The sequence below is a fragment of the Seriola dumerili genome, unplaced genomic scaffold (assembly GCF_002260705.1).
Source record: "Seriola dumerili isolate Sdu_G_001 unplaced genomic scaffold, Sdu_1.0 BDQW01000081.1, whole genome shotgun sequence".
NCBI lineage: Eukaryota > Metazoa > Chordata > Actinopteri > Carangiformes > Carangidae > Seriola > Seriola dumerili.
In genome coordinates this window covers 5,093,047-5,120,503 of record NW_019174336.1, presented here as the reverse complement: position 1 = coordinate 5,120,503, position 27,457 = coordinate 5,093,047, and the positions used below count along the sequence as shown (strand labels likewise).

The window sequence follows — 27,457 nt, the reverse complement described above, 5'->3', positions numbered from 1 at the left end:
ACTACTTTCAAAATATGACATTTTTTTTTCAAATAGAAACAAAGTGAGCAATTAAGAATGAATCTGTTTAGCCTCTGCAGGCCAGTATGGCAGGTGAGTTTACTTTTTATCTAGAAATCTGCTTCATGATTATGACTAGAAACAAAATAGCATCTCATACTAGAAATGTATATGTAAAAAGAAAGTTTTGTTAAAACTACTTCATAAATTCAACAATTTAACTAAACTTTAGTTCTCATATTTGTAATACCAGTATTCAGATTCTGTCTGACCTGCGTTTCAAACATATGACCATGAGCTACAGAGAGTTTCATCTTGAATACACTATGAATAATTTCTGACAGTGAGCAAGTTTACCGATGGGCCTGGCTGGCCAGTGTGGCCCCTCTGTCCAGTCCGACCCTGGAGAGAAGGAAAGAGAGAAGACATTAGCATTAAGTAACTAAAACTGAATACAAAGCAACTCACATTGTAAGTTTCTTAAGCTGATGATGTGCGGTGCAGTTTCTGTGTGCTACCTCTAATATGGCATTTTTTAAAAATTGTTTCTTGCTGTCTTTTTCTGTGTTTACTCTAGAGACAGAAACAGTATATCCATATTTTTTTTTCAGTTCATGTTTGCCTCTGGGATGGCAGTGTGATGAACCCTATGAGCTAAAAGGAGTCTTATACCTTGTTCCCTCTGGGTCCTGGTTTGCCGTTACGTCCATCTGGTCCCCTGTTCCCCTTCAAGGAGGTTTAGATGTTAGTGTTTGTTGCTGAGCATCAGTATGACAATTTAATAAAAAAGCATGAATTTGCTCTCTTGTTCTTAAAATGGGAGAAATTGTGCAGAAAGGGTGAAGCAGAAATGACAGATGATTCATTTATGACAACTTTAGACAAATGGAGCAGAGTGTGGGTTACTACTCTTGTGTAACATAGTCACATCAGCAAAGTCAGCATTGCAAACAAACATATTTATGAAGGAAGACTCCCTGAGGTCAAAGAAGGTGAATAATCAGGTTGCTGTTTTAAAGTGGTGAATTTTAGACATCAAGTTCAAATTACTCATCATGGTTAATACCACTCAGGCTGAGAAAACAGTTGTAAAGTCTTCTGCGGCTCTCAAGGAAACAATAACCCTGATGATGTCATTGGACATGGAGACTACAAACTAACGGAAAGTAGGATTATGGGAAATGTAGGATCCACTCATTATTGGAGCTCCCACACTAAAGGAAAACCTCTGAATATCTCCAGCTCCTCAACATCAATTCTGTTTTAATCAGTATATTGTAAGACTAAGGTGCAGTATTTTAAGAGACAATCATACTTCACCCACACTGAGTTCACTGTAAACTTAAAGATGGCAGGAATCTTTAACCCCTAATAATTAATGACTCACTTCAGGAGAGACTTCATCATCCACACATTGCTAAAAACAGTCAGTTATTAGTGAAGATGTAAATTGTGGCTTAATCGGTCGGTTTTAAAAACATTTAAACAATCAAGACTTTACCTTGTGTGTCAAAGATAGACAAACAAACTAGCTGTAGTTATTTCTTTTACAATGGATTAGACATTTAGCAGAAGGCTGAGAGTGAATCTAAAACATTATTTCACAGTATTCATTGTGACTCATGCTCCACATGCTCCAAGAAAAATACTTCAATACTTTTAGACTTTTTAAACACGTTATCTTTCTGTGGAATGACCAAGTGTAGAAACAAGAATGTGGATTGTTAAATGCATGTGTATTAGGCCCCTGGAAGCTCTAATGTTACACAGTTAAATCTGGTGTTAAATCTGGATCAACATATGAAGTCATCTGACATTTCACGGTGTTGGATGCACAAATCATCACTGACCTTTAACCCACGACTGCCCTGTTTTCCCTGAGGACCAGTTTCTCCATTTGTGCCCTGAATGAAGAAATATAAAATCAGTCAAGCTTATCTTGTTTTTTCACCTTCACCACACACTTCTTTCTCCTGCTTAAAACAGCATGTAATACAATAATGCTCTGCAAACACAGTGGGTTAATAACATGGTAATGGAAAGGATTTTATTTGTTGCCAGTATAGATCTAAAACAAGTGGTGTGTTGTCTGAAAACAGGACTGTAGGTGGATCTTATTTTAAAAATACTTACACATAGAATATTTACGAATAACCACAGTGCTGTAAAGTGTACCTCAGTGCCTTTGGGGCCAGGCTGGCCCTTGTTCCCTGGGAAACCTTGGAAGCCGGTGGGGCCCCTTTCTCCCTGAGGACCCTTAATGCCTTCTGCCCCCTTAATACCCTAAGAGAAAAACAGAGAGACTTTCTAAGGGGCAGAGACCTCTCTGAATCATGTGTCAATGTTAACGAATAGTTTGACATTTTGGTAAATACACTTATTCACTTTCTTTAAGTCTGTTTCGTGCTGATTAAAGAAAACTCAAGATAAATCAAGCTCATTAATGGGTTTTAAAGGTGCTGGTAGTTGGATTTTGTTAGATTTGGACAGAGCCTGACTAGTTGTTTCCCCGTTACCAGTCTCTGTGCTAAGCTACGCTAACCAGTCCCCGGTTGCTGCTTTACATTTAGCGTACATGACATGAATGGTGTTGATAAATGTAACTCTCAAAGAGCAAGTCAATAATCATATCCCTCAAAGTGTTGAGCTATTCATTTAAGTTGCTCATTCTCTTCATTCAGTGCTATCAAACAGAAAATTGCTGTGTCCTACCTTGTTGCCTTTAGGTCCCACATCCCCCTTGTCCCCATCTGGTCCCCTGTTACCCTGTAAAGAAGGAAATGATCAAAAGCAGGTTCAGCCAATAATGTTTAGCAGTGAATATGTTTGTTATCTATACTGGGCACCTACCGTTACCCCGGGAAAACCTGCAGGACCTTGTAGCCCTGGAGTGCCCTGTAAACAAAGCCAAAAGCTCTTGAATATATGTTTTAAAACTTGAAAAGGAGACATCAGATTAAGTAAGCATTACATACTATGTAAGCAAATTTATAAACCAATCACTACAATACCAACTATACAGCAGGACAGATAGCGGGTGAAATGACTAGTAAAAATGGAATTTATTTTGTAGTGCATCAACTTGAAAACTTTAATCTGCTGGAGAGTTATTGTGGTGAAGCTCAGCAGACACTGAAGAAGTTATTTCAGTGTCACAGAATCATGTCATGATCCACTGAGACCTTACATCCAGGAGATGGCACTGTGAGGCTGCAGCTAAACGTCCACCAACAGAGTGCTTGTAGAGATCAATGTGAAAATATATTATGCTGTACAGTGAGGTACATCTACTGTGGTAACAAAAGTTATGGGACCAGATACAAAACCTTGCACACAACTGGTACTAAATTTAATATTCACATGTGCTTTTGACCTTCTTACATATATCTATATGTAATATATGTCTGTTCATACATGCAGATGCAAGAAAACAGACACAATCTATTTGAACTAATAACACACAAATCATTGTATTGATCTTGTCTGTACTGAAAACATAATTCAAACATTCACAGTATAGGTTGGCAGTTAACGGCACTAACAAGTCGAACAAATGAAACAAGATTGGAGGTGTGGGTTTGAGCTATTTTCATTTATAAAAACACTCAAACATTTTGAGCTGCTGAATTGTTGATTTACATAAACCTGGAGAGAGTTACCAAGTGATAGCAATAGTTTACATATTCATCAGTTCACAGTTAGACAAACTGTGTGGAAAAGGAGTTCTGTGGCTACTCTCCGTAGAATTGGAGGCAAAGCTAAGATAACTCCAAAGACACAACGCAGATGATCAGTGAGGTAAAAAAGAAGATCCTGTAGAAAACAATGGTTAAAATTTAATGTGCTGTGTATGCATGCAAATCCACCTGGGTCACAGAAGAGCCAGACTTTTTTGACTGTCTTTGTGTAACCTTATCACTGATATCATTTGTTTAATGTTTGATTTGTCTCTTTTTTTTCTACAAATACAAAGGTTTTTTACACACGTACAAATTTGAATTTCTCATGCAAATTCATAGATTTAGAAAGGTTGATTTACATCTACAAACTTTACAAGTTCAAAATCTTTTTGACTCTAATTTGAGGCCATACATCAAGGGGAAAATGAAATCTCTGCTTTATCAAGGTATCTTACAGGATGATGTTAGGGTGGATGTCCACCAGCTGAGGCTTAGTAGAAGTTGGGTGATGCAGCAGGATAATGACCCTAAACATCAAAGTAAATCTACTATAGAATGACTTCAAACACAGAAAATCCACCTGTAGGAGCCCAGTCAGAGTCCTGACCTTAATCCAGGAGAGATGCTGTGGAATGAACTTAAGAGAGCCGCTCACACCAGACATCCTGAGAATATGTCTGAGCTGAAGCAGCTCTATAAGGAAGAATCCTCTTGAACATTGTGCACTACAGCTACTAAAGAGCTTGTTTGAGGTTATTGGGGGAAAAGGAAGTTCAAACAGTTATTAAATCCAAGGCTTCACTTGGTTTTTCCACCAGCTGCGTGAATGTTTAATGGATGTGTTGAATGAGAACGCTAAAGATTGTTTATGTGTTATTAGCTTAAGCACATTCATTTTGTCTACACTTGTGGTTTAGATGAAGATCAGATAAAATTTCAGCTCGGCTAAGACTTTACTTGTGGTCGCTGGTGATGCAGCGTGTGACCAGTGTACATGCAGAGACTCATGCTGTTTAGAGGGGGAGAATGTAACCCACTACAACCTATAATTTACAGATGTCCCCTAAACACCTCACTAGCAAGGTGTATGGGAAAACGCTGCATTTTATGATCAATTACTAAAGGAAACCAGGTAATTCACACTGTTTTCTTGCCACTGTAGTGTGAACCTGCAAGTGTATTATTGTTATGATGTAATACCCTGATGAACATGTTCAAGTGTAACTCACCATGGGCCCCTCAAAGCCGGGTTCCCCCCGGGCACCCATGGGTCCCACAGGCCCCTGGTAAGAAAACAAAAGACAAACAAACAGGAAAGCAGTGATAAGATACTGTATCTTCTGATTTTAAATGGTCAGGCCTTGTTGATACACTACTGTTGGCTCCTCATTATGCACAAGATTGTAATGTTTGCTGTTCCACCATGTGGAACAGCAAATCCCCTGTGCACCAAAAGAAAACAAAAGAAAGGGGCGTCGAGTGGTGCAGTGGTCTAAGCAGGCGCCCCATATGTAGAGGCTACAGTCCTCGCTGCAGTCGGCCCCGGTTCGAATCTTGCATCGGACGGTCCTTTACTGCATGTCATTCTCCCTCTCTCTGCCTCCCCATTTCCTGTCTCTCTATACTGTCCTGTCCAATAAAGGCACAAAAGCCCAAAAACATAAACTTTAAAAGAAAAAAAATTAAACAAAATAACATGATGAGAACAAACTTACAGGATGTCCTTTAGGGCCGGGGAAACCGATCAGTCCCAAATGTCCCTGTTAAGATACACAGTTTGACTTAAACTCCCTGCACAAGTTCATGAAGCAGCACCGCAAAGAGTCACAAGTCTCCATCAACGGTCTCATCTTGAACTGTACTCACTTGAGGCCCTCTGAGTCCAGGGGGTCCAATCTGTCCCTCTAAACCTGGAGGCCCCTAATGGGAAGAAAAAGAAGGCAACACATTTCATGTCAAACATAGTCTCTAAAAAAAAAACTTGCATAATTATGATCAATCAAAATATATACCTGTGGGCCTTTGTGACCAACACTGCCAGCAGGTCCCATGTCCCCCTGAAAGAAATTTTATCTGACATGTACATTTTATAAACAAGAGAAATTTCCTGAAATCTAAGCTTGATTTTGTTTGAGATCTATAAAACTGGTCCCCAAACTACAAACTAATTACCATCATTTAGTCAGCTAGTCACTATCTGCCTGTTTCCATCAAACATTTCTTGATCAACAGAAAATGAATCAACAATTTTGATGATGCATCTATCCTCTCATTAATGTCACTCATCAAGCAGAAATGTCATATAGTCTCTGGTTCCAGCTTCTGAAATATTACAATTTGCTGCTTTTCTCTATTTGATGTCATTATGAACTGAATATTTCTGGGTCTGGGACTGTTGCTTAGACAAAACAGCTCATTTGAAGACATCCGCTTGGGCTCTGGGAACTTGTTTAATGAATAATAATTTAACTGAAAAAAAGACAGAGCTAGGTGAAAACATTTTTCACCTCCAGAGTTATAACTACAGACCATCTCACAATGGGATCACACCGCCCGTGATGCCAATCAGCATGTTGACACTCTCATGAGCACTCAGTACTTTTTACTAGTACTAGTAATTAACTTAGTACTCATGAGTCAGACCAAACTCTGGCTTCATTTTGATCTTAACTACAAAGCTGTAAAGTTTCCTTAATGTATCTTGTACAGTTGTGACGCTATTGTGGTGACATCTGTCCACAGACATTCAAACATCTGCTTCAAAAGACCTCAAAACCTCCTCTGTGGTAGTTCTTGCTACAGTGGATGTCTCAACACATTTTCCCATTGATGACACAACCCACCCACCCACACCACACACACACACACCCACCACCCACACACACACCACCACACCACACACACACAACACACACACACACACACACACACACACACACACACACACACACACACACACACACACACACACACACACACACACGAAGACTCACAAGGTGAAATAATACCAGCCATGCTGTCGCTGGTAATAAATACTTGTAGTGTAATCTTACCCTCGAGCCATTAACTCCTTGAGCGCCAACACCTCCTGTAACACCTGGTGCTCCCTGTGACACGCACACAAAAAAAATATTAGGTATATATTCATAACTGACACTAACAGTCAAATATTTTATCACCTTATCCTTCTGTCTTCTTACCGTTGGCCCTGGCAGACCTGGGGGGCCATCCAGCCCGCTCTCCCCCTAGTAACAGCAAGAAAGTAACAGTGTGAATGATTTACTGTCCTCAGTGTCCAGAGGTTCATATTTACAGTTCAGAATCTTGCATGATTAAAACTGTATGATAAATTTAAGATACACTGTTGCCCACAAAGTTGGAATAATTTAGTTTTCAGACACAATCCTCTGTTTATTCCTACTTAAATGCATCAGTAATCACTTTTGACCAGGTGCGATAATTACATTATGTGTCCCAATTACCCAGGTGAAATGAAATAAATCACATTGTCACAATCATTTCATGGAAAGAGGTAAAAAATATTTTATTCCAACTTTATGAGCAACAGTGTATAAGTCAGTCTTAACCTTCATTCACATCATTAACACAAAACGCTACAGCAGCAAAGAACGCACAAAATTATGTATGTATATATTAATGTTAATGGTGTAGACCTCCTCTTTCCCAAAGCTGTTGGGATAGACTCAAGCCATGGACAGGTTGGATGTCTAATACATTTCCCCAATTTACAAATGCTGCAAAATCCATGTCTTCTCAGGCCAACTGATGATGTTGTGGGTCACCCCTGATTGTGTAAAGTGCAAAGTTACAAAAGTTCAGATCAACAGTCGGATAGCACATGACTCACATCAGGACCACGGGGCCCCTCTAGCCCGTAGCCACCTCTGACCCCTTGAGACCCCTGCAGAGAAGATAAAAATAAAGATGTATTCAATATATCATTAAAATACATAGAAAACACTGTATTCAAAGTGAGGATCAATGATACAGACTGGTCACAGAATCTGTGCGGTGAGATTCTCATTTGATGCCATGTAGAATCAAAATAAACCAGAGAATAGATTGAAGAGAAAATGAAAGTCAGCGCCTCACGACTTAGAACTCAAAGCTCAAAGAAGGACTCATTTGGGGTTAAAACAGACTTAGAAGCAAATGTTTTTTTTTCTCATAAAAGCTGATTGCCTTTTTCCTCTTATTTTACACCAGTTAGACGTGTAAGAAATGTATTACACAGAGACATCTTCACTGTCATCCTTATTGTTTTAAATTTTAAAGTGCTGATATCCATTTGTACATACATTTGACTTTATGTCACAGATAAAGGAAAAATGAGCCACCTATTTTCTTCACAAAGGTTATGAACATAATGTGAAATTCCTGGTTTGTTACACATATAAAAAGATGCTGTAACAGTGGAGACACTTACTGGTAGTCCGACAAGACCAGGTGGGCCAGGTAAACCAGTTGAGCCCTATACAAAGACAGAAGAGTATGTGATCATTACAACATACTGTATTGTTCAAAAAGAAATATCATCATATCAAGAGATGCAGGCAGTACAGTCCGTCTGTTTTAAAGCAATCCACATCTTCATGCTTCACGAAAGCCACAAAGGACCAGAGGTCTTTCATTAATGTTGTGTACCGCTGTGTGTCAATAACATTGGCGCCAATTCAAATTCTAATTTAAAAGGTGGATAACAAATAAATGCATCAGAGTACCTTCTCACCAGGTTCACCAATGTCCCCTCTTGGACCCTTGAGGCCGATGAGACCCTGGGGAGGTAGAGAAAAAAATTATTAATTTATTTATTCATTTTTATTTTTTAGTTAAGCAAAGTTATTGTTCAGCTGCTTGTGTGATGACAACAGTTAACAGAAGATTAGATTCTTTAATAAAATGAAAATGGGGTTAAATAAAATATAATATTCATAATATTTCCCAAATCATTTCTCAAAGGCACGAGTATCAAAAAACCTCAAATGAAACTGAGCACTAATTAGACCAAACAGTTGGATCTGGATTTGACAAAATGTTAGCTGAACAAAATATTCCTAAATAAACAATGTCATCAAAAATATATGTGCTAAATAAATGGTCAATGGTTAAAAAAAGAAAGACAGTATTAGAGTAAAAGAGAAAAGAGAAAGATAGTATTTATGAGTTGTTGCTCAAACTGTATGCAGTACAACAATGTGTTCTTCACTCCACACATGTTTAATTTCACAAACAGTAAATCAAAAGTTTAAATGGTGCTGACTTCTCCTCCTTACAAAAGCAGCTGTGTAGTTTTATTCCTCACCTCATCACCCTTTTCCCCTTTGGACCCTCGTTCTCCCCTGTATCCCCAGGGGCCCTGATGTCAATTAGAGACAAGATGGAAAGATTTAAACAGGTGAAAAAACAAACACATATTTAACCAACTGTAACACACTCATCCTAGACTAGCAGTGTTTACTATAGAGAATATGCCCACCTGTGATCCAGGAGCACCAGGTGACCCAGGCTGACCGTCTTCTCCATTTTCACCATCTCTCCCTGGGGCCCCGGCTCGTCCTGGAGGACCCCTGGGACCCTGCTCCCCCTGTCAGGCAACATAAATCATCAGAGGTAGAGCCACTGTGGATACTGACTGTTTCTCTATCAGCCTGTGTGTCAGCATTTACAGGAAACCAGCAAAGTAAAACAAAAAATGAAAATAATGAACCAGAAAAAGAGTGAAATAACAAAACTCTCCAGCCGTGTGTGAGCTTCACACCCTGATAGTTACATTATAAATTACAAGTCTATACTGTTGAGACACTGATGCCTCTCCACCACTCTGCAGAGCCATTCATCACACAGACAGGGCATCACCTGAATAACAACACACAAAATAACTGCCTGAAAACAGGTGGAGAACATGCACAGATTCACAATGAATGCTAAACCACCTGTGTTGGCACTGGAGGATGATATATTTCAGGATGATGGATACAGAATTATACATGTGGAGACTGACATAATGAATGAGCTTTTTCACCATTGTTTAACAAGGATAGTTTCAGTCCTACACACTGATGATTATTTCCATTTTAGTGATTAATTGAGTTATCATTTAATTTATAAAATATGACAAAATGGAGAAGGATTACAATTATAAATTCCCAAAACCAAAGGTAACATCTCCATGTGTCTTGTTTTGTCTGAGCAACCTTTCAAAACCCAAAGATATTCAATTTATAATCATATAAAACAGAGAAGAGCAGTCATTGTTCACATTTCAGTAGCTGGAACCGTTTGGCATCTGCTTCACAGATGGTTAATTAAAATTATGAAAGCTGATGTTGATTAACTGCCTAATTTTTCATAACTACACACATTCATACCTAGAAGCTGCCAATCTAAACACAATCTATACTTTTGGCCACCTATAATGGCTTCAGAAGGTATTCAGAACTATGTGTTTTGGATTAACTTTTAATTCATATTTATATTCAGATTAAGATTTTTGTCCATCAATCGACACTAGATAACCCCAAATGACCCAAAAGCAAAAACATGTTTTTTTTTTAGAAATCTTTGCAAATTTATCAGAAATTGAAAGCTCTTAGTTACATTAGTATTCAGACCTTTTGCTGTGACACTCCAAATTGTGGTGGTCAGGTACATCCTGTTGGCTTTAATTATCCTTCAGATGTGACCAGAACTTGACAGGAGTCTAACTGAATTGAACAGACATAATGTCCCACAATTCAGACTTCATGTAAGGACAAAAACCAGGCCAGAAGGAACCCCCACAATAAAATTTTGTGATGAGGCATAGATCAGGGCCAGGGTATAAAACCATTTCTGAAGCTTTGAGTGTTCCCAGGAGCACAGCAGCTTCAGTAATTGTGAAATGGGAGAAGTTTGGAACCACCAGAACTCTTCCAAGAGTTGGCCATACAAACTGAATAACTGGGCAAAAACGGTCTTTGTCATTTATATGATGGAATTGTAAAAAAAAAAAAAAAAAAAAAAGATTTCTTTCGTGGGCCTGATCCGCTGCGCTGAATGCATTGCATAATGCACTGGAGTCAAAATGAAATCTAAGTCTAGCTGAAATGAATGAATAGCAACAACATGTGGCAATGATGGCAGAGAGTTCAAAACCCAACTCAGCTACAGACTGAGTTGCACTCTGAGCAATTCAAAACCTAAAAACTGAAATACTTCAGATTTTGGTCAGTACACAGCAAAATTGTGGAGCCTTGAGATAAACTTGTATAAAAGTTACAGTTAGCAGCACTAGCAACCTGAGGGTTCATCTTCAAAATGTGCATTCAAATAAGCAGCTATACAAGTAGTTATATCTTTTCTTGTATTGGTTTACCCTCTTATGGACATAATGTGCAAAATATTTGAATGGTTCAAACCTATGTGTGTTTCACCTATGTGGTGACCAAGAACCCAATGGACACTATAACTGCTGCTTGTCAGTGGCAGGGACAGGGAGACTTGCCAGTATTGAGGGAAGAATGAATGCAGCCAAATACAGAGAGGACCTTGAAGAAAACCTGCCTCCTACGACCTGAAGCTGGGGCACTGGTTCACCTTTCACCACGACAATGACCTGAAGCATCTAGCCAAGACGAAGCTGTAGTGGCTTCAGGACAAGTCTCTGACTGTCATTGAGTGGCTCAAACCCCACAGAACATCTGTGGAGAGACCTGAAGATTACAGTTCAGACACTTGAGAAGATTTGCCAAGAAGAATGGGATACACTTCCTAAATCCAGGGGTGTAAAGCTTGTAGAGACTAACCCAAGAAAAATCTAAGCTGTATTTGCTGCAAAAGGGCTTCTACAAAGTGTTGAATTAAGTCTCTGAATACATTTGTAATTGAGAGATTTCAGTTTTTGACATTTAATAAATTTCCAAAAATGAAACACATATTTTCAATTTGTTCTTATGGATTATTGAGTATAGGCCGGTGGGAAAAATTGCAATTTTACATTAATTTCTACAACACAGTAATGTATGCAAAAAGTGAAGTGGTCTGAATACTTTTTGAAGCCATTATAAATTCTCTCTTCTTCTCTCACAGAACAGTCACCAGGAGCTGTTGTACAGGCAAGTGAGTGTTTTCAGCTATCCCTAACCTCACTGTTTGGTCCCCAGTACCAACTTATTACCCAACTGAGACCTCACACAATACTGGCACCAGGCTTTCAGTTTCCATACAGTCACATTGAACTTCCAGGACTCATGTTTATGTATTTTGAGATGGTTGCTGAGATGGATGTAACACAGTTTAAATTACCTCCACCTTTACAACCTGTTCACCCAAACACATTATGTCAGTGGTTTTCAAATCTTATGTAACTCAACACTAAATGAGAAGAAGTGAGGCCTTAGTGAGAGAATGTGAAACTTATGAAATTACACAATATAAATTTAGAAAACTTCAACATCAACTACGCCTTAGTGTGTTCAAATTTAGAAAGAAATATGGAACTTCTTAATTTAGCAATGCAACTTTGATTGCTTATTCTCTCAATATGGGAATGGTTACATCATAGAGTTTCATGCACAGGCGGACAGCACCCACTTCTTTTAACCACACTCTGCTCCACCAGCTACAGTAAATTACACTTTATTTAACTCAACTGCTGTATGAACAAGCATTGGCCAATTCCACAGAAACTAATTTCAATGCCCAAGTTTCTAATGACACCAAATGTATCAGACTGTATTAAAAGGAAGTAGGAAATGTAGAATATTTCTATTTGAAGTGATGACGGCATAAAAATGTGACATTTTTATTTTTCATTATTTTATTAACTGCACCCACCATTAAGTTTATTCAAAGCGTTAGAGGCGTTAAATGCAGACCCACAATAGACTTGTGATTTTGTCATTCAGTGTGGAAACAAGACTAAGAGTCTACAGCCATGCTGGCCACAGTGATGCATTAAACTCATTGCAAAAGTTAGCATGCTAACATGCTCACAGTGATAATGCTAATAAGTTGATGTTTATCAGGTGTAATGTTTACTATGTTTAGGATCTTAAATAAGCATTTTAATATGCATTAATTAGCATGAAACAGAAAGGACATGTCATTAGTTTTGTAAGTATTTGGCTATAAACCAAAGTGTTGGACAAAATGATGAAGGCACAATAGGCAAGGTGTCACCAAAGTGATCACAAATCATCCTCTGGGAGCCACCTCTGTAACAAATCTTGTACCAATCCATCAACTGGTACAATAATTTCATATTTCATAGTACATATTTCCTAGAATAAGTCAGGGGATCATAACAAGAATTTATCCTCTATGGATCCTGATTGTCCACACGAAATGTCAAAGCAATCCATTCAATAGCTGTCGAGATATTTCAGTCTGGACCAAAGTGGTGGGCTGACCGACTGACGGACCGACCATGCCGTCCCTAGAGTCACGCCGCTAGCATGGCTGAAAATGTAAACAAACCTCAATAAATTTCAAACTTTTCATGAGTATGTCTTGCCGGTCAATCTGCCTTGATTGACAGGTCTCTCAGGGCATGACGTTCCGTGTTTAGCATTTAGTATGTTGCTGTTTACTCACCCCCACTCATCACCCTGCTACCCAACATTAGATTTTCCAGACTCATGGACTAATTTTGATGAGGTGACACCAGGTTTGAGGCTCTAAAACATCTTTTTTTACCAAACGGTTTAACAACTATTTACTACTGTATAGGAAGTGATAGTCTGGGTGCTTACCATCTCTCCTGGCATCCCTGGTCGTCCACGGTCCCCAGGTTCACCGGCAGGCCCCTGAGAAAGAAGATCAGGGAAAATAGAAATTGTTCACTAATTCAGGTTTAATCAACACAGAATTTTCTAAATCAAAACTGTGCATGCAGCCCATCTCTAACCTGTAGCCCAGGCCTGCCCATCTCTCCAGGTGGTCCTGTTGGACCCTCTTTACTCTGCAAGCTCACAAAAAACAAACCAGCCTCAGGTCAACAGGAATTAACAAAACAACTACATCCAAACAAAGAAGGCCGTTAATCGTCACAGCATACTTACAGGCCAACCAGCACGAAGTAACTGATAGAAATTGGTTTGCTACAGGAAGAATGGAAACACACAGGATAAGTTACAGATCCAGGAACAAAAAACAGAAAATGACAGTCTATATGGATGATAATAATGTATATGAGGAATTTTATTTATTTTTACTCATGTTACATTGAGCACAGTGAGAAAACATTAACATATATGCTTCTTTTAAACCCATCAACAAACAGGCTTTTTTATCCTCTCTACTCAAGCCCTCTTATCTCATCCTACATATACACTGCTCTCTGTTACTAGTGACACAATACAAAACTGTCAGCTGATTTTGAAATGTAATGATGGAGTTACTGAGAGAAATGAGGAAAATAAATAAATGAAATAAAATTATAATATGTAAAAAAAAAAAAAAAATAGGTACAGAGAGATATAGCTGAGGGGATCCATAAATAACTTTAACTTTATCTATCTATTTAAAAACATAGTTTACAAAGTGCTTTGACAAACGAATCAAAATCAGTGATAGTCAAAAGTAGGACAGAAATAAGGTAGAGAGGAAGACAGAAGGAGGACGAACAAACAAACAAATGAATGGATTTATTCATAAATGAATTCATTAATAAATAAATCCCTTCACATAGAGTCAGGAAGACTCTTAATACTATGAAATATTTGATTATAGGACCCCAAATGGAATATAACTTCTGAGCAGAGTGTCTCAGTGCAAATTTTATTTGATCAAGATTAATAAATGTCATTAGGTCTTTAAGCCAGAGGGTTGCCAACAGGGGGTTTAATATAATTCTTCTTCTCTCCAATAATGCTATATGCTATAATATTCTTTAATGTAATGTTTAGTGTTTGTGGTTGATCATCTGCTGGAACCCCAAAAATGGCCGTCCAAACGTTTGTCCTCAAACTTCTGCCTGTGGCTATGGAGAGACATTCAAAAATAATTAACCAGTATGAGAGCAGGTTCAGAACATGTGAGTCAAGTCTGCTGGAGCCCAGTACATCTATCCAAGTCTTGTCTAAATTAGGATCTATATTCTCGAGTTTGGCTTTTGAATAGTGGATACGATGGATGACTTTAAATTGAATCAGGCTGGTGTAGTATAAGAGGTACAACTGTTTTTTTCTCTCCACAGCAGCATCCCAAGTTTCCTCTGGGAAAGTTTCCCCAATCACCATTTCCCAGTTTACTTTGGACTAAATCACAGGAGAATCTTTAAAAAGCACAATAATCTCAAAATGCAGGATGTAAGACCTTTGAGCGGGAGGGAGTCGTCTAAAATAGATTTGAGCCCTGACGTTGGAGGCATATTGGGAAATTTTGGATACTGGGATTGAGCAAAGTGACACAAAATATCAAAATAGGTTTGAATGACGGAGGTTGGATTTTTTTTTTTTTTTTGACAGGTCACTGAAATGTAAACACATAACTTATAATGAAACATAATCATCTTTCAAATTCCACAGTTCCTGGAGTTAGAGTAACTATCTTTGACCCTCATTAAGAATGAGTAAAAGTATGACAATGACCTCTGTAGCCTCTCCACATAAAGTTCAAAGCGCATACGGTGACAAATCGCCACCACAAACTACTAGCAGACTTTTATTTTCGTCATCTTTTTTCAGTGACAGACAGTTCTTCATCACACTGACACACTGGACGACAAACAGCTGTGTCCACTGCAGAGAGATTAAACAGATGAGGACAGAGCATCAGATTGCAAGCACTATAACTGCAGGGTCAGAGGTTTTACAGATAGTCTTATAGCTCTGGAGAAAGAACCTCAAGATTAGCCTCAAAGAACATTTGAAGTCCAGTGTGTCTTTTAGGTAACTGACGATGAATTACATAGGCGCTTAGGGGGAGAGAGAAGGAAGGAAAAGCCATCTTCATTTCAACTGGTTAAGATGTTTACAGCGACACTGGGGGATGTGATAGCTTAGCAGGATTTAGATGAAACAGCTGTTCAAAGTTACAAAAGTGCAAAGCTGGTAACTTCTCTGTGTGAGGATAGGACTTTTGAGATGTTATGTGTGGCCTCAGTGCCTACTTGTTGTTGGTCAGTAAAGATGCCAAATGGGTATGGTGACTGTTTGGTAGACCATAATATCTCAGGTTGAATATTTTCATCTGTTAAATACACAAGATATTGACTGGAATGCCATTAGTTCTGATAGTATTAAGTCCTAGATCAAAGAATCAATGAATTGAAGTAATGCAGAATCTCTAACTGCATAAAGTCGTTGAGATATTTCAGTCTGGACCAAAGAGGTGGACCCACCAACTGACCAACCGACAGACCAGCCAACCAAATGACCGACTGGCATCACAATGAGGGCCTAGAGAAATGCCGATGGTAACTACATAATGCTTGTATAAAAACTCTAATGCTTCTGAGATTATAAATCCATAAAGTATCTTTCCATTTACTGTCTACAAGGAGCCACTTTTACAAATAATATTTGTGGCTGTACCAAGTGGCAACATCCAGGGCTGAAAATTAAGCCAACACTGAAGTGCCAAAAACTGCAGTTCCACAAATGGCCACTTGGCTCCAAAAGTGAGTCAATCCCCATAGACTCCCATGTCACAATGTTTCAGCCTGGAACAAAAGTAGTTTTGGTCCCTAGAGCTAATTTCCTCCTTCGTGACAACTGTACAGGGGGTGAATTTTTATATATCCCACCTGTGTATATTTTATTAAGGCTTAGAGTTCTGCATAATTGAGGGCGTGCAGCTTTGAGTGACAGGTGGGTAAGCATATGCTGCCACAATCCGGCATGCACCAAAGTCTCGGCTCCACACACGCCCCCACCTCTTTGCCCATTTTTGGATTAGCTGGGAGTTAGGTGGAGTCAGGCACTGCCAAGATGGTGACAGCAGAACAGCTGGGTGATGTCACGGAGGCTACGTCCATCTTTATTTACAGTCTATGGGCTGTACATGTTCTGATATGATCTTTGTTGTTAAACTGTAAAATATCATGGAGGTTCAGCTGAAGGAGCCATCGGGTCTAGGACGGGAGCTTTGGTCCACAATTCATCTAACATGCCTGACTGACAGCATACAGATCATGCTGAGTGTAGTCTCACCCCTTAGGAGATCAGTTTCTTCAGAACTCAACCCTAACCCTTTAACTCTAATTGGGGTTAAGTTCAGAGGTGGATGACAGTTTTCTGTGCGGCTGGACCATAATGACTGTCTCTATGCTGTAAATATACCTACTGTTCATTCAAACATTTTAAACTCAAATTATGAAAGACTCTACATTAAAGAGAGACATTCTGTTCAGAAGAAGGAAAACAACATTTTGTAAATATCACACTCAATATAAAGAATACTTTCTGGTTTCCATCTTACCTGGAAGGCAGCCCATTCCTCAGCAGTATTCCTCCACAGGTAGAGTGTTGGTAAACCTGGCGGTCCGGGAGGTCCTGACTCCCCCCTTTTTCCTGGACGACCTTCAGGGCCCGTTTTACCCTGTGAGAAATCAACAGTATGTGGTACGTTCATGCAAGACAAATCAATTTATATGGGGTACTTATTATTATAGCACAGCATTGTTTTTAGCATTACATCATAGAAGTGATTTGTTGCAGCACTGGAGCTCCAACATAAATATTATACATATAGACATAATGGAGGAATGGGCAGGAGTTTATAGCTGTAGGTATTAAAATGTCTAAGGTGAAACTGAGCTTTAAAACAAGGTATGGCTCTGGATGGTTTCTCAGGGGTGCACAGGACAACAGTGTACTTAAATCCTGAAGAGAAAACTGGACATATGTAGCACATCACTGTAGGCTTTAATGTCATAAACAAGGTTATTTTACCTTATCACCTTTAAACCCAGACAGGCCAGGCTCACCAGAACATCCCTGTGGAAACATAACAAACAACCCCCCGATAAAAAAATTAAAAAAAAAAACAGTACAAAGAAAAGGTGTCTTCCAAGACACAAGATAAAATAATGATAATAAAAAAACGGTAATGGTCAAATTGTAAAATTGTTGTGTCTTCAACTAAATTTGCTTCTGAAATTTAAAACAAAAATCTTGTCTACTACTGCTTACAGGCAAAACACAGTGACCTGGGAGACCAGCAAAGCACTGGCTCCTTGTAAAAACTCACAGTTCATGGCCTGTTGAAAAGCAAAAGCCATTTATTTTATGGTCTTGGTCCCAAAACCTATGTTAATAAAACACTGTGAGATTTTATAGCTTGGAGTACTGGGATACTATATGTAAATGGTACAGAAATAATAAATCTCTCTATATCTTTACTGTGGCATTTGATGAGAGTCTGAAAACCCAGTTGCTGCTGGTTGGGTGATCAGTCTTTGCAGCCTGTACGAACCAGGAGTTAATATAGTTGACTTATGCTTGAACTACAAGGAGCAATACTAATACATGCAATGATAAGTACACACACAGGCATAACACACGACAAGTTGTCCTCATAGTATAGCAGATGAGGCACGTCATCCACTGAGTCCATTACTTTCTACAACAGGAAACCTCAGAGTGTTCTACCACACTTATACAACAGCCATTTAAAGCAAGGTAGGCTGTGTTCAAGTCATAATCCATTTAGCAAAGTTAGTTAGTAGTCAGTGACGACCATTTTAGCGAGAGTTAATGTGTTTGAATGCAACAGTAAGCAGAAGTATTGATGCTGTGGTTAAACTGTGTGCCATTTAAAAGAGCTTACACTGTGATTTAACAGATGTTAAACTGCTACCCAGGTCTCTCTTTGAGGCATCTTATTACCGTATATAATTTTAATATATATGCCAATCAGTCAGAAAAGAGTGTTTTCTGCGGCCATAGCATAGAAATATTCTTTTGTAAATTAGTACTTTTTACTCAAATAAACTGAGTTTGTCAACACACATGTAGAGGATGATGCGGAAGGCTATACACTACAACAAGGTAAGCAAGACCTGAGATGTTGTACATGAGGAGAGAGAATGGGACGTCTTCCTTCATGTTTCCTACAGCCGGCTCCAATCACAGTAATCGTGCTGAGTGATCCTGTGCATTTTATGGCAGCGTGACTCCAGAAAACGGCCCAGACGTGACCAGATGTGCAGTCTGGTTCTGGTTCTGTCTACCCTGCAGTTCCTGTGATGGCCCACCTCTTACACCAGGTAAACCATCTGACTGAATCTTATAAAATGACTTTACTCATTGGCACCAATCAGATGACTTGGCAGCCGGAGGTTAAGTTTGTCACATTGAGTAATGCTACAACAAACTGCTGAGACTTGTTCACTATGTGGTTCTCTGAGGGCTGAGATTGCTGCATCAAAGACATGTGGATCAACATGTGTTTGAGCAGCGTAACCTCAGCTGATCAGATTCAGATGGCAGCTGATGGAGAACAGCTCTTGTAAGCTGCAAAGCATAAACAGATGTCACACTTTTTCATTCACAAGGTTTGAACTTTTTTCTTTTTTTAAATCTCATCTTATAACAGATAGCTCTGATATAATACATCAGCTTTACTGTTAAAACAGTGGGGGATAAGTCTTGGCCTTGGCTGTCAATAGCCTCAAAACTGCAGAAACAATAATTTCTCATTGAACAGTTTACATCAGGCAGAGGAAACTCAAGAAGACTTGCTTTCTTGCACTTTGCACTTGGATGCATACAGTAGCATTAAAACAAGGGCATTAGACCAACAAGAGCATAGCACCATAAGACCACTCACCTCTTGTCCTGGAGGACCCATTCGGCCTGGTGGTCCTCTCTGGAGCCGGTACATTTTCCCATCTGAGCTCCGGACCAGGTCACCATCGATGGATACAATGGCCACAGTTCCGGGGTGCTCCCTGTCTGGCTGTCTATGGTTGTTCTTGGCTCTATGATCCGAGTCTGTGGTGCTCTGTGTGGCGTTGGGTCCCCCCTCCTCAACTACTGCCTGTGCAGATGGGTCAGAGGTGATGACATGAGGTATAGGTGAGACAGTCCTGGCCTGATCATCTGTCTCCTCTCTTAGTTTGCTGGAGTTTGTGGATGTTCTAGGATCTGAAGGGATCCTGGGAAGTGCAGGAAACCCCACTGAGGGCTTCTTGGGTGTGTTTCCGGTGTCTAGGTCAATTATGTCATCGGATGGTTTTCCAGGGAACAGCGATGAAGTCCTCCCACTAGAATTTGTCTTCTTCTCTGTGGTAATATTCTCCTCTGAATGTTTAGAGGACATTTCAGGCTTTCCTTTGGCGCCATTTCTGGGGGGCTTCCACTGGGGGTTCACTTGTCCACCATTTTGGAAGATTGGATCCAACAAGTCAGTGTCCTCATCCACCACAAAGACATCCCCACGAACTACTGAACCTTTCCGATTGGGTCCTGTAAGAACTGTCCCATCCCCTCGAGAACTCCCTCGGTGTAAGAACACATTCTGTTGAGACACAAAATAAGAATTTCAGCTCATTCAAGAAGATGTTACTACAGTAATTTCATAGTTTGTAAGATGTTAAGATTTCAGTAGCTGGATGGGGAATTAATGTCTTATTGTGTGTTTTTGTTAGGGACTTGTGAGGGGAGTTTGTCCGAGGAAAAATAAGGTAGAAGAGTAAAACACAAATAGTTAAAAATCAGAGACGATCAAGATAGAAGAAAGAGTCTGAGATCCACAGTAAGTCAGGTAACTATTCAGACTAGTGAAATAAGTAGCATTACCATCCCATCCACACACAAACATCCACAAACAAGTAAATTTAATGTTGTATTGATAGACCTTCTATTTAAAAGACCTAAGCTTGTCTCCAAACAGTAAGCCCTAACCCTCAGAAAAACCACTCCTGCAGAACTTTCTTCCCTTCTTGAAAACTGTCATCAACTCTTCATTGACATCTGGCATCATTTCATCTACCTTCAAGTCAATTAGCTTCTCAGCTCATCAAGACAGTTCCCCCTGACCCGTCTCATTTCTTTCCAAAACATTTGAACGTGCTGTCTCTAACCAATGGAGCTAGTAGCTCCATGCTTGTCCATGTTACAATGAGGTTGGGATCCTACTGTTGTTACACTGTAAACAATCATATAAAGCTGTCACCTGTTAAACAGATTTTCACCAATCTTATTCCACTGCAGTGTCTAAAACTGTGTATCCATCTTATTCCGATACTTAGGTTAAAACATGGTGCAAGTTTAACATCAATCATGACATATCAAGAGTCTTGTAGTGGTTCAAGACAACACATTAATGCTTCTACTTTACTTCAATCACCTCCAACTGGGACAAGAAGCCCTCTACTTATTTTCTTACCTGATTTTATACAATCTTGATATGACTTATTTAAAAAATTCTATTTATTCAAATTTCTTTTTATCGTTTGTGAAGCATTTTCAATTGCCTTGTGTCTGAATGGTGCTACATAGATTTTTAGTTTTATTTCACTATTCAACTTTGTCTTCAGCCTCACCAGACTGTCTAGTAGCACACCCCTCCTGGCAGCAGCTGGGAGCACTCCCCTCCTGGCATCATATCAAAGGTTGATTCCCAAATATCAGCCCCTCATATTAATCCCTATTTTGGCACAGTGGACAGCTTTGGTCTCAGGCTCCTCCAGTGCAATACCTGTCTGTGACCCTTCTGCTTCATCCACTCCTGGGCAGAAGATGCTTCCCTATAAAGCAGGACAACAGAGTTGTACACATTTCTGTCATAAGTATAAAACTGACTAATAATGAAACTACTCTATAATTGTAACTGTATATTATAACTGTAAATTAACATCAGCTTTCAAAATGTGAACTTATTATTGACTCTTATGAAGTCTCAACCACTGAAAAAAATCTTTACAAACACCCACAGCAGTTTGTTATATGGTTCCCAGAGGTGAGAGGAAAAACACTCCAAATTAACAACACGCAAAACACAACAACCCAGGCATTCTTTCCTTGCTTTTCATATTGCATTTTACAGACAGCCACACTACCCACCCCCAGCAACACAGCCACACGCACACACAGCAAAACACATCAAAATGTTGGACCTCAGGGAAAAGTGGCGCAGTGAGAGAGGCCTTTCAGGGGAGGGGACCAAAGGGCTGTAAATTTTGTTTGATGACCCTAATGGGCTGAAGTGGAGAGCACTAAACGAGTAGCTGGAGCTACGAGTCATATGAAGAGCAGGAGGACAGGAGGAGCAGAAGGAACCAGTGTGCATGCTCAGAGAATGTAGTAGATCAGAGTTGTACCTTTTAGAATACATACGTTTAAACAGGTGACATATGGCTCTGCACTGGTCTTATCACTCCCCCCTTCTCTGTTCAAAAGCTAAAGTTTGGCATCATGTCATCAAAGTACGATTCAGTGCCAAACAGTCACAGTAGTTAGTAATCATTAAGTCATTATAATGTCAACTGTACGTAGGAATAGTTTGCTCATGTTAGTTCAGGCTTGTCCTTGTAACAACTGTAAAATACTTTGTATCTTTATGGTGGATCAAAAGCTAACCACCTGGTCTCGAGAGGGCCTATTATTTACCTGGATCCCCTGATCGCCACTGCTCTCTTGCACCTCCATGAGACGTTTGCGCTTCAGAGAGAAATGTCGACACCGCTACTGAGTGGACCATCATCTGGTCAAAATTTTATCCAGTACTTGGGTTTATGACCAAATACCTTGAAAACTAATGACATTTCAGTCGCACTGCACTTTGTATTTAGTGCTAGCTAGCACATGTTAGCATGCTAACACAATAAACTAATATGGTGAAGATGGTAAACATTATACCTGCTAAATGCATGTTAGCATTGTTATTGTGTGTAGATTGCTGACATTAGCATTTAGCTCAAAGCACTGCTGTGCCTATATATAGCCTCTCAGAGCCACTAACATCGCTGTGGACTCATGATTGTGTCTTGTCTTGTTTTATTAGATTGTGTGCAGAGGGTGGACACACAAAAGAGCAGTGCGGCAAACAAAAAGATACTAAATGCATGGGGTCAAAGGGAGACTCATTTTTAATCAGCTCTCATAGGTGAAGTTCAAGGTTTAAGAACCCATTTCCTTTATTCTCTAATGTACAGCTGCTTATTACAAGTCTTGTAGGACTAAACAAAAGTTGCCGCTGGAAAAGCACATAGAGCTGGATTTACGAGTGTATATAAAATATAAGAAGTGAAATAATATCATACACATTTTATGAATTAGTGCAATTATCACAGAGGAGATCTCAGGTTTCCTATTTGGTTACTGGCATTTGTTAAGGCAAAAATCAATTGAGCATGGTCTGATTGTATTATCAGAAAGACTGATATGCCCAGACACAACCCAGAAATAACCAGTTGAACCTGGCTTTCATTCGTCAAATCTGAAACATTAGAATAGTCTGTCTTAAATACTGTATCTGCAATGAAACCCAGCCGTACATGGAGGGCTGACTGGGTATGATGGGGGCCAGTGAGGGAATGAGATAGGCAAGAGACCAGACGAGGTGCGCCAGCTGAAAACAAAGGCCCTTTCTCTCCCTCTTATCCGAGGCCACAGTCAGGCAGCCAGCCCTGGTTGATAAGCTGACACTGGATCTCCTCTGGTCAACACCGTCCCCTCAGCTTATCTCCCCTCCAGTCTGTGACATATCCCTATGAACGCCAGCTCAGGCCACACTTAGCTGGAGAACCATGACACATTGGCCAGTTAGTCAGGAGCAGGAACACTGAAAGTTTCCACCAAAGAAAGACATACACCATGAAAAATCTCCATATGATATTATACTTTAAACAACTCTTGTGAACCTACAGCAGTACTGTTTCACTCCTGTTTTTGTAATGTTTGTTAAAACCTGCAGTGGCCAGCTGTTTTAGGAAATCATCAAGCATTTTACAAAATGAAAATATATATTCACACCATACTAATACTGAGTAGAGCTTCCCTTTGTTCTCAAAATAGCCTTAATTATTTGTGGCATGGATTCTACAACATGTTAGAGACTTTCCTCTGAGATCCTGCTCCATGTCGACATGACTGAATCACATCATTTCTACAGATTGTTCAGCTGCACATTCATGCTGTGAACCTTGTGTTCTACCACATACCAAAGTTACTACTGGATTCAGATGTGGTGACACTGAAGTACAGTGAACTCATTGTCATGCATTAAACCAGTTTGACACCAATTTTGCTTTGTGACATGGTGCATTATCCTGCTGGAAGTAGCCATTAGAAGATGGTAAACTGCGGCCCATACATGGCACATGGTCAGAAACAATACTCAGACTGTGGCATTCAAATGATGATCAAAGTGTGTCAAGAACACACAGCTACCGTAGCTTTTCTATCAACTCTGACCAGTCTGGTCATTCTCCTCTGACTTCGCTCATCAACAAAGCGTTTCCATCTGCAGCTCTGCTTCTCAGCGGATGTTTTTTGTTTTTCGCACCATTCTCGATTAAACGTCTAAAGACTGTTGTGTGTGAAAATCCCAGCCCGTCCAATACCAAGAATGATGCCACGGTCAAAGTAACTGAGATCACATTTCTTCCATATTGTGATGTTTGATAAATTAATTTGATTAAATGAAGTTCCTGACCTGTATCTGTGTGGTTGTATATATTGTACTGCTGCCACATGGCTGATTGGCTGATTTGATAAATGCATGAATAAGCGAGTGTACAGGTGTTTCTAATAAAGGGCTCAGTTCGCATACATTTGTGAGTTATTACGTCTTCAGTATGTATTCAGAAAGTATAAAAAGATGCACTAAATACTAAAATATTGTCGGTTTTGTTTTTTTTGTTTTTTTTAAATCTGGTGACAGTAACAAAGCTATATAATAACCATGCCTCCAGTGGAGGAGTTGAGTTATGGTTCAACAGTGGATTTTTTCCACTGATTTCACCGCAGCACTAGAGCAATATGTTTTTTAACCTTTATTCATTAAAGAGAGTCACGCTCTCTTTTGTATAAATGCCTTGATCAAACTCACACAGTCACATGCATTCACATCTGGACGCTGCCCTGTCTGATCTGTTAGCCATTGAGCAGCTTCACTGAACAGCTGGGGGTTAAGGGCCTTACTCAAGGGCAGCTAGGTGGTGGTAATGAGTGATCGTGAGTGATGCTGTTTTTGGTCAGGTCACAAGTTTGCCTCAATAACCTCTAGCTCACCATTGCAGCTAGGAGGATGGTTGGCCAAATAGTATTCAGCTGACAGGTTCTTTTAAGTAAAAAGTCTTTCAGTATCATTACATGACATCATTACATTTGTCTAATGACAGATGTGAAAGTATGTCAACTCAACAGCTGGATGGAGAATGGGAGGCAACTCAGCATCCAGCATTCAGACCATTGTCAAGTGTCAATATCTTTGTGACAGTAATACCAGGCATTACAGCAAAGAGCTCCATAGATCAAGTTTAAAATACAACAACCCCAAAGACAATCTGCAGAAGAGACGCTGCACAACATGAATCTGAGTAGTTATCCTGTCAAACAAAACTAATAATCTCAGCAAGTAACTCTTCGAGCCTTTATATCATGTGCCAAGGCAGTGTTTATACTCTGTCTTTCTAAGGGCTCTGTAGTAGCAGGCTCATGCAAGCAAGGACACTGTGTCTGTGTCATGTGTGTGTGTGTGTGTGTGTGTGTGTGTGTGTGTGTGTGTGTGTGTGTGTGTGTGTGTGTGTGTGTTTTTAAACAATAGTGTGCTTCCAACTTTGTGGCAATAGTTTCCCATTTCAACAATCTCCCCCCACACACAAAGTCAGGTCCATACGGAAATGGTTTTCCCAGTTTGTGAGTGGCCTGCACAGAACCATGACCCCCATCCAACACCTATGGGATGAACTGGAACACCAACTGTGAGCCAGGTCTTATTACCCATCATCAGTGTTGAACCTCACTAATTCTGTTGTGAGTTCCTGCATCCAGGTTGGAAAATCATATAGAGTAAAGTCCCAGAAGAGTGGAGGCATGTTTAACATCCACATGTGAGTATAATGTTAGGGTGTCATGTACTTTTTGGGTCCAAATATTACTGATCATCTAACATGAGATTGTGAGGGATGAACAAAAACAAAATAACTTCAGTTTGTGGTCTTTTGTCTCAACAGAATTTCTGTTTAGGCTCCAAACTGTCACATCATGAAGGCAGTAAATATTGTAAACAGAAGCCACATGGTCTGACAGGTTACTTGGTCATTAGACAGTTATGGTGAAATGTCATCTGCAGCACTGTCATACTGTTTGCTGTAGGGGAGAATACTACCACACCAAGCTGAGGTCGTAGGCTTTTTTCTAGAGCTCTGACCAAAAAGTTCAGAGAGAAAAACTGTAATACGAGCCTTAATTAAAAACAGACTTATCCACCATAGATACTAAAGTCTAGACAGTTCATCGCACACTGCAGCATGATGGGAAGTACTCGTCATTTGGATTGAAATGATCAGTCAATTAACTGATTGGTCAACAAAATTAATTCATTGAATTTTTAAATTTGAATGAACCTATCAAGTAAACATGCCAAACATTTCCTCAAATATGACGAACGCTGATCTGGGAAAACAAGCAATTTAAAGAATTTAAAGACTTCACCTTGGGCTCTTCTTGGGCTTTTCTATTTTATTTTCAGTTTTCTGTTTTACAGATTAAACTATTGATCCGATTCATCAGTACTCATAATGATTAATAATCATTAGTTGCATTGAATTGGGTAAAACTGTCACATTGCACTAAAAGTATTAAGACCATACCTGTACTTCTGGTCTTTTTTTTCAGTGTGTTTTTCCAACCGTTTAGTCAGCCACTGGTCCAACTTGCATGGACTTGAAACGTTCTAATCAATCACACTGTCACATGGTCTTCTTTTATTATTCCCACAGTATGGTGCCTGGTGAGGCAGGTGAAAGTGATTTGAAATTGTGCTGGTATGGTGGTGTTCTGGCAGTATTTGGATAGTCTAGTGGCACTAAACACTTTGAAAATATATTTCTAAATACCTACTTCAGCAGGATACTACTTATCACCTGCATATGATAATATACAGTACAATTATAGTTCCATTAAAACTAAGCTTTTATGAGTATCACCTGCTAATGCTGAGAGAACATTAGGATCATGACTCAACTTCTCTGCAACAAATATTTGTGGGAAAACAATAAAAAATAAATTAGAATTAGGGAAGGTGTTGACACCTGGACTAGATTAATGTTCATCTTTAATCACTGTGTCCTCTCAGGAGTCTGTCTGCATGTGTAGCTGACAAATCCTCTGTTATAAGCAATGAGAAATTCTTGAAGGCCTCACAGCCTGTTACAAGTGCTGCAGGCTAAAGCACAATCAACAACACACACGTGCACACACATGCACACACAGACACAGCGCACAGACAATGAACACTTGCTCCTACAAAGGGCTAATCAAATGGCAAGGTCCGTAAATCTCGCCAAGACACAGGTATGCAGATGTTCTCAGACTGGCTGAGTCTTGCAGGCAGCAGTAGGCAATTTAGCCTGGAAAAATGCATGATGGGAGTAGTCTGATAGTTCAGGAATAAAGACAGGAACACTGCACATGGCAAAGATTGATCCCAGGTAAATTAACAATCAAAAGACTCATTATTTTTCCATGATTGTTAAAATACATCAAATAAAAAAGGACATGATAAATGTTATGGCCAGAAATGGTCAGAAAAACAACCACAAGGAAAACAGCAACAGTAGTGTCCTACACAGTGATGAAACAAAGTGGGGTCAAAGTATTCAG

The 27,457-nt window shown here is 39.6% G+C and overlaps 1 protein-coding gene across 1 annotated transcript in view; it reads right to left on the bottom strand.

The window, feature by feature from the left end:
• Positions 1–27,457, bottom strand: part of col27a1 (collagen type XXVII alpha 1 chain) — a 70,263-nt gene that overhangs the window by 27,904 nt on the left and 14,902 nt on the right. The window contains exons 5-19 of the mRNA XM_022744445.1: positions 19,455–20,144; positions 17,103–17,222; positions 13,588–13,641; positions 13,433–13,486; positions 9,178–9,285; positions 9,004–9,057; positions 8,423–8,476; positions 7,549–7,602; positions 6,881–6,925; positions 6,734–6,787; positions 5,547–5,600; positions 4,910–4,963; positions 2,713–2,766; positions 2,176–2,283; positions 358–402 (exon numbers count right to left, since the gene is read on the bottom strand). Coding sequence (XP_022600166.1) covers positions 358–402; positions 2,176–2,283; positions 2,713–2,766; positions 4,910–4,963; positions 5,547–5,600; positions 6,734–6,787; positions 6,881–6,925; positions 7,549–7,602; positions 8,423–8,476; positions 9,004–9,057; positions 9,178–9,285; positions 13,433–13,486; positions 13,588–13,641; positions 17,103–17,222; positions 19,455–20,144 — 1,602 coding nt within the window. The remainder of the gene's footprint in view (positions 1–357; positions 403–2,175; positions 2,284–2,712; positions 2,767–4,909; positions 4,964–5,546; positions 5,601–6,733; positions 6,788–6,880; positions 6,926–7,548; positions 7,603–8,422; positions 8,477–9,003; positions 9,058–9,177; positions 9,286–13,432; positions 13,487–13,587; positions 13,642–17,102; positions 17,223–19,454; positions 20,145–27,457) is intronic.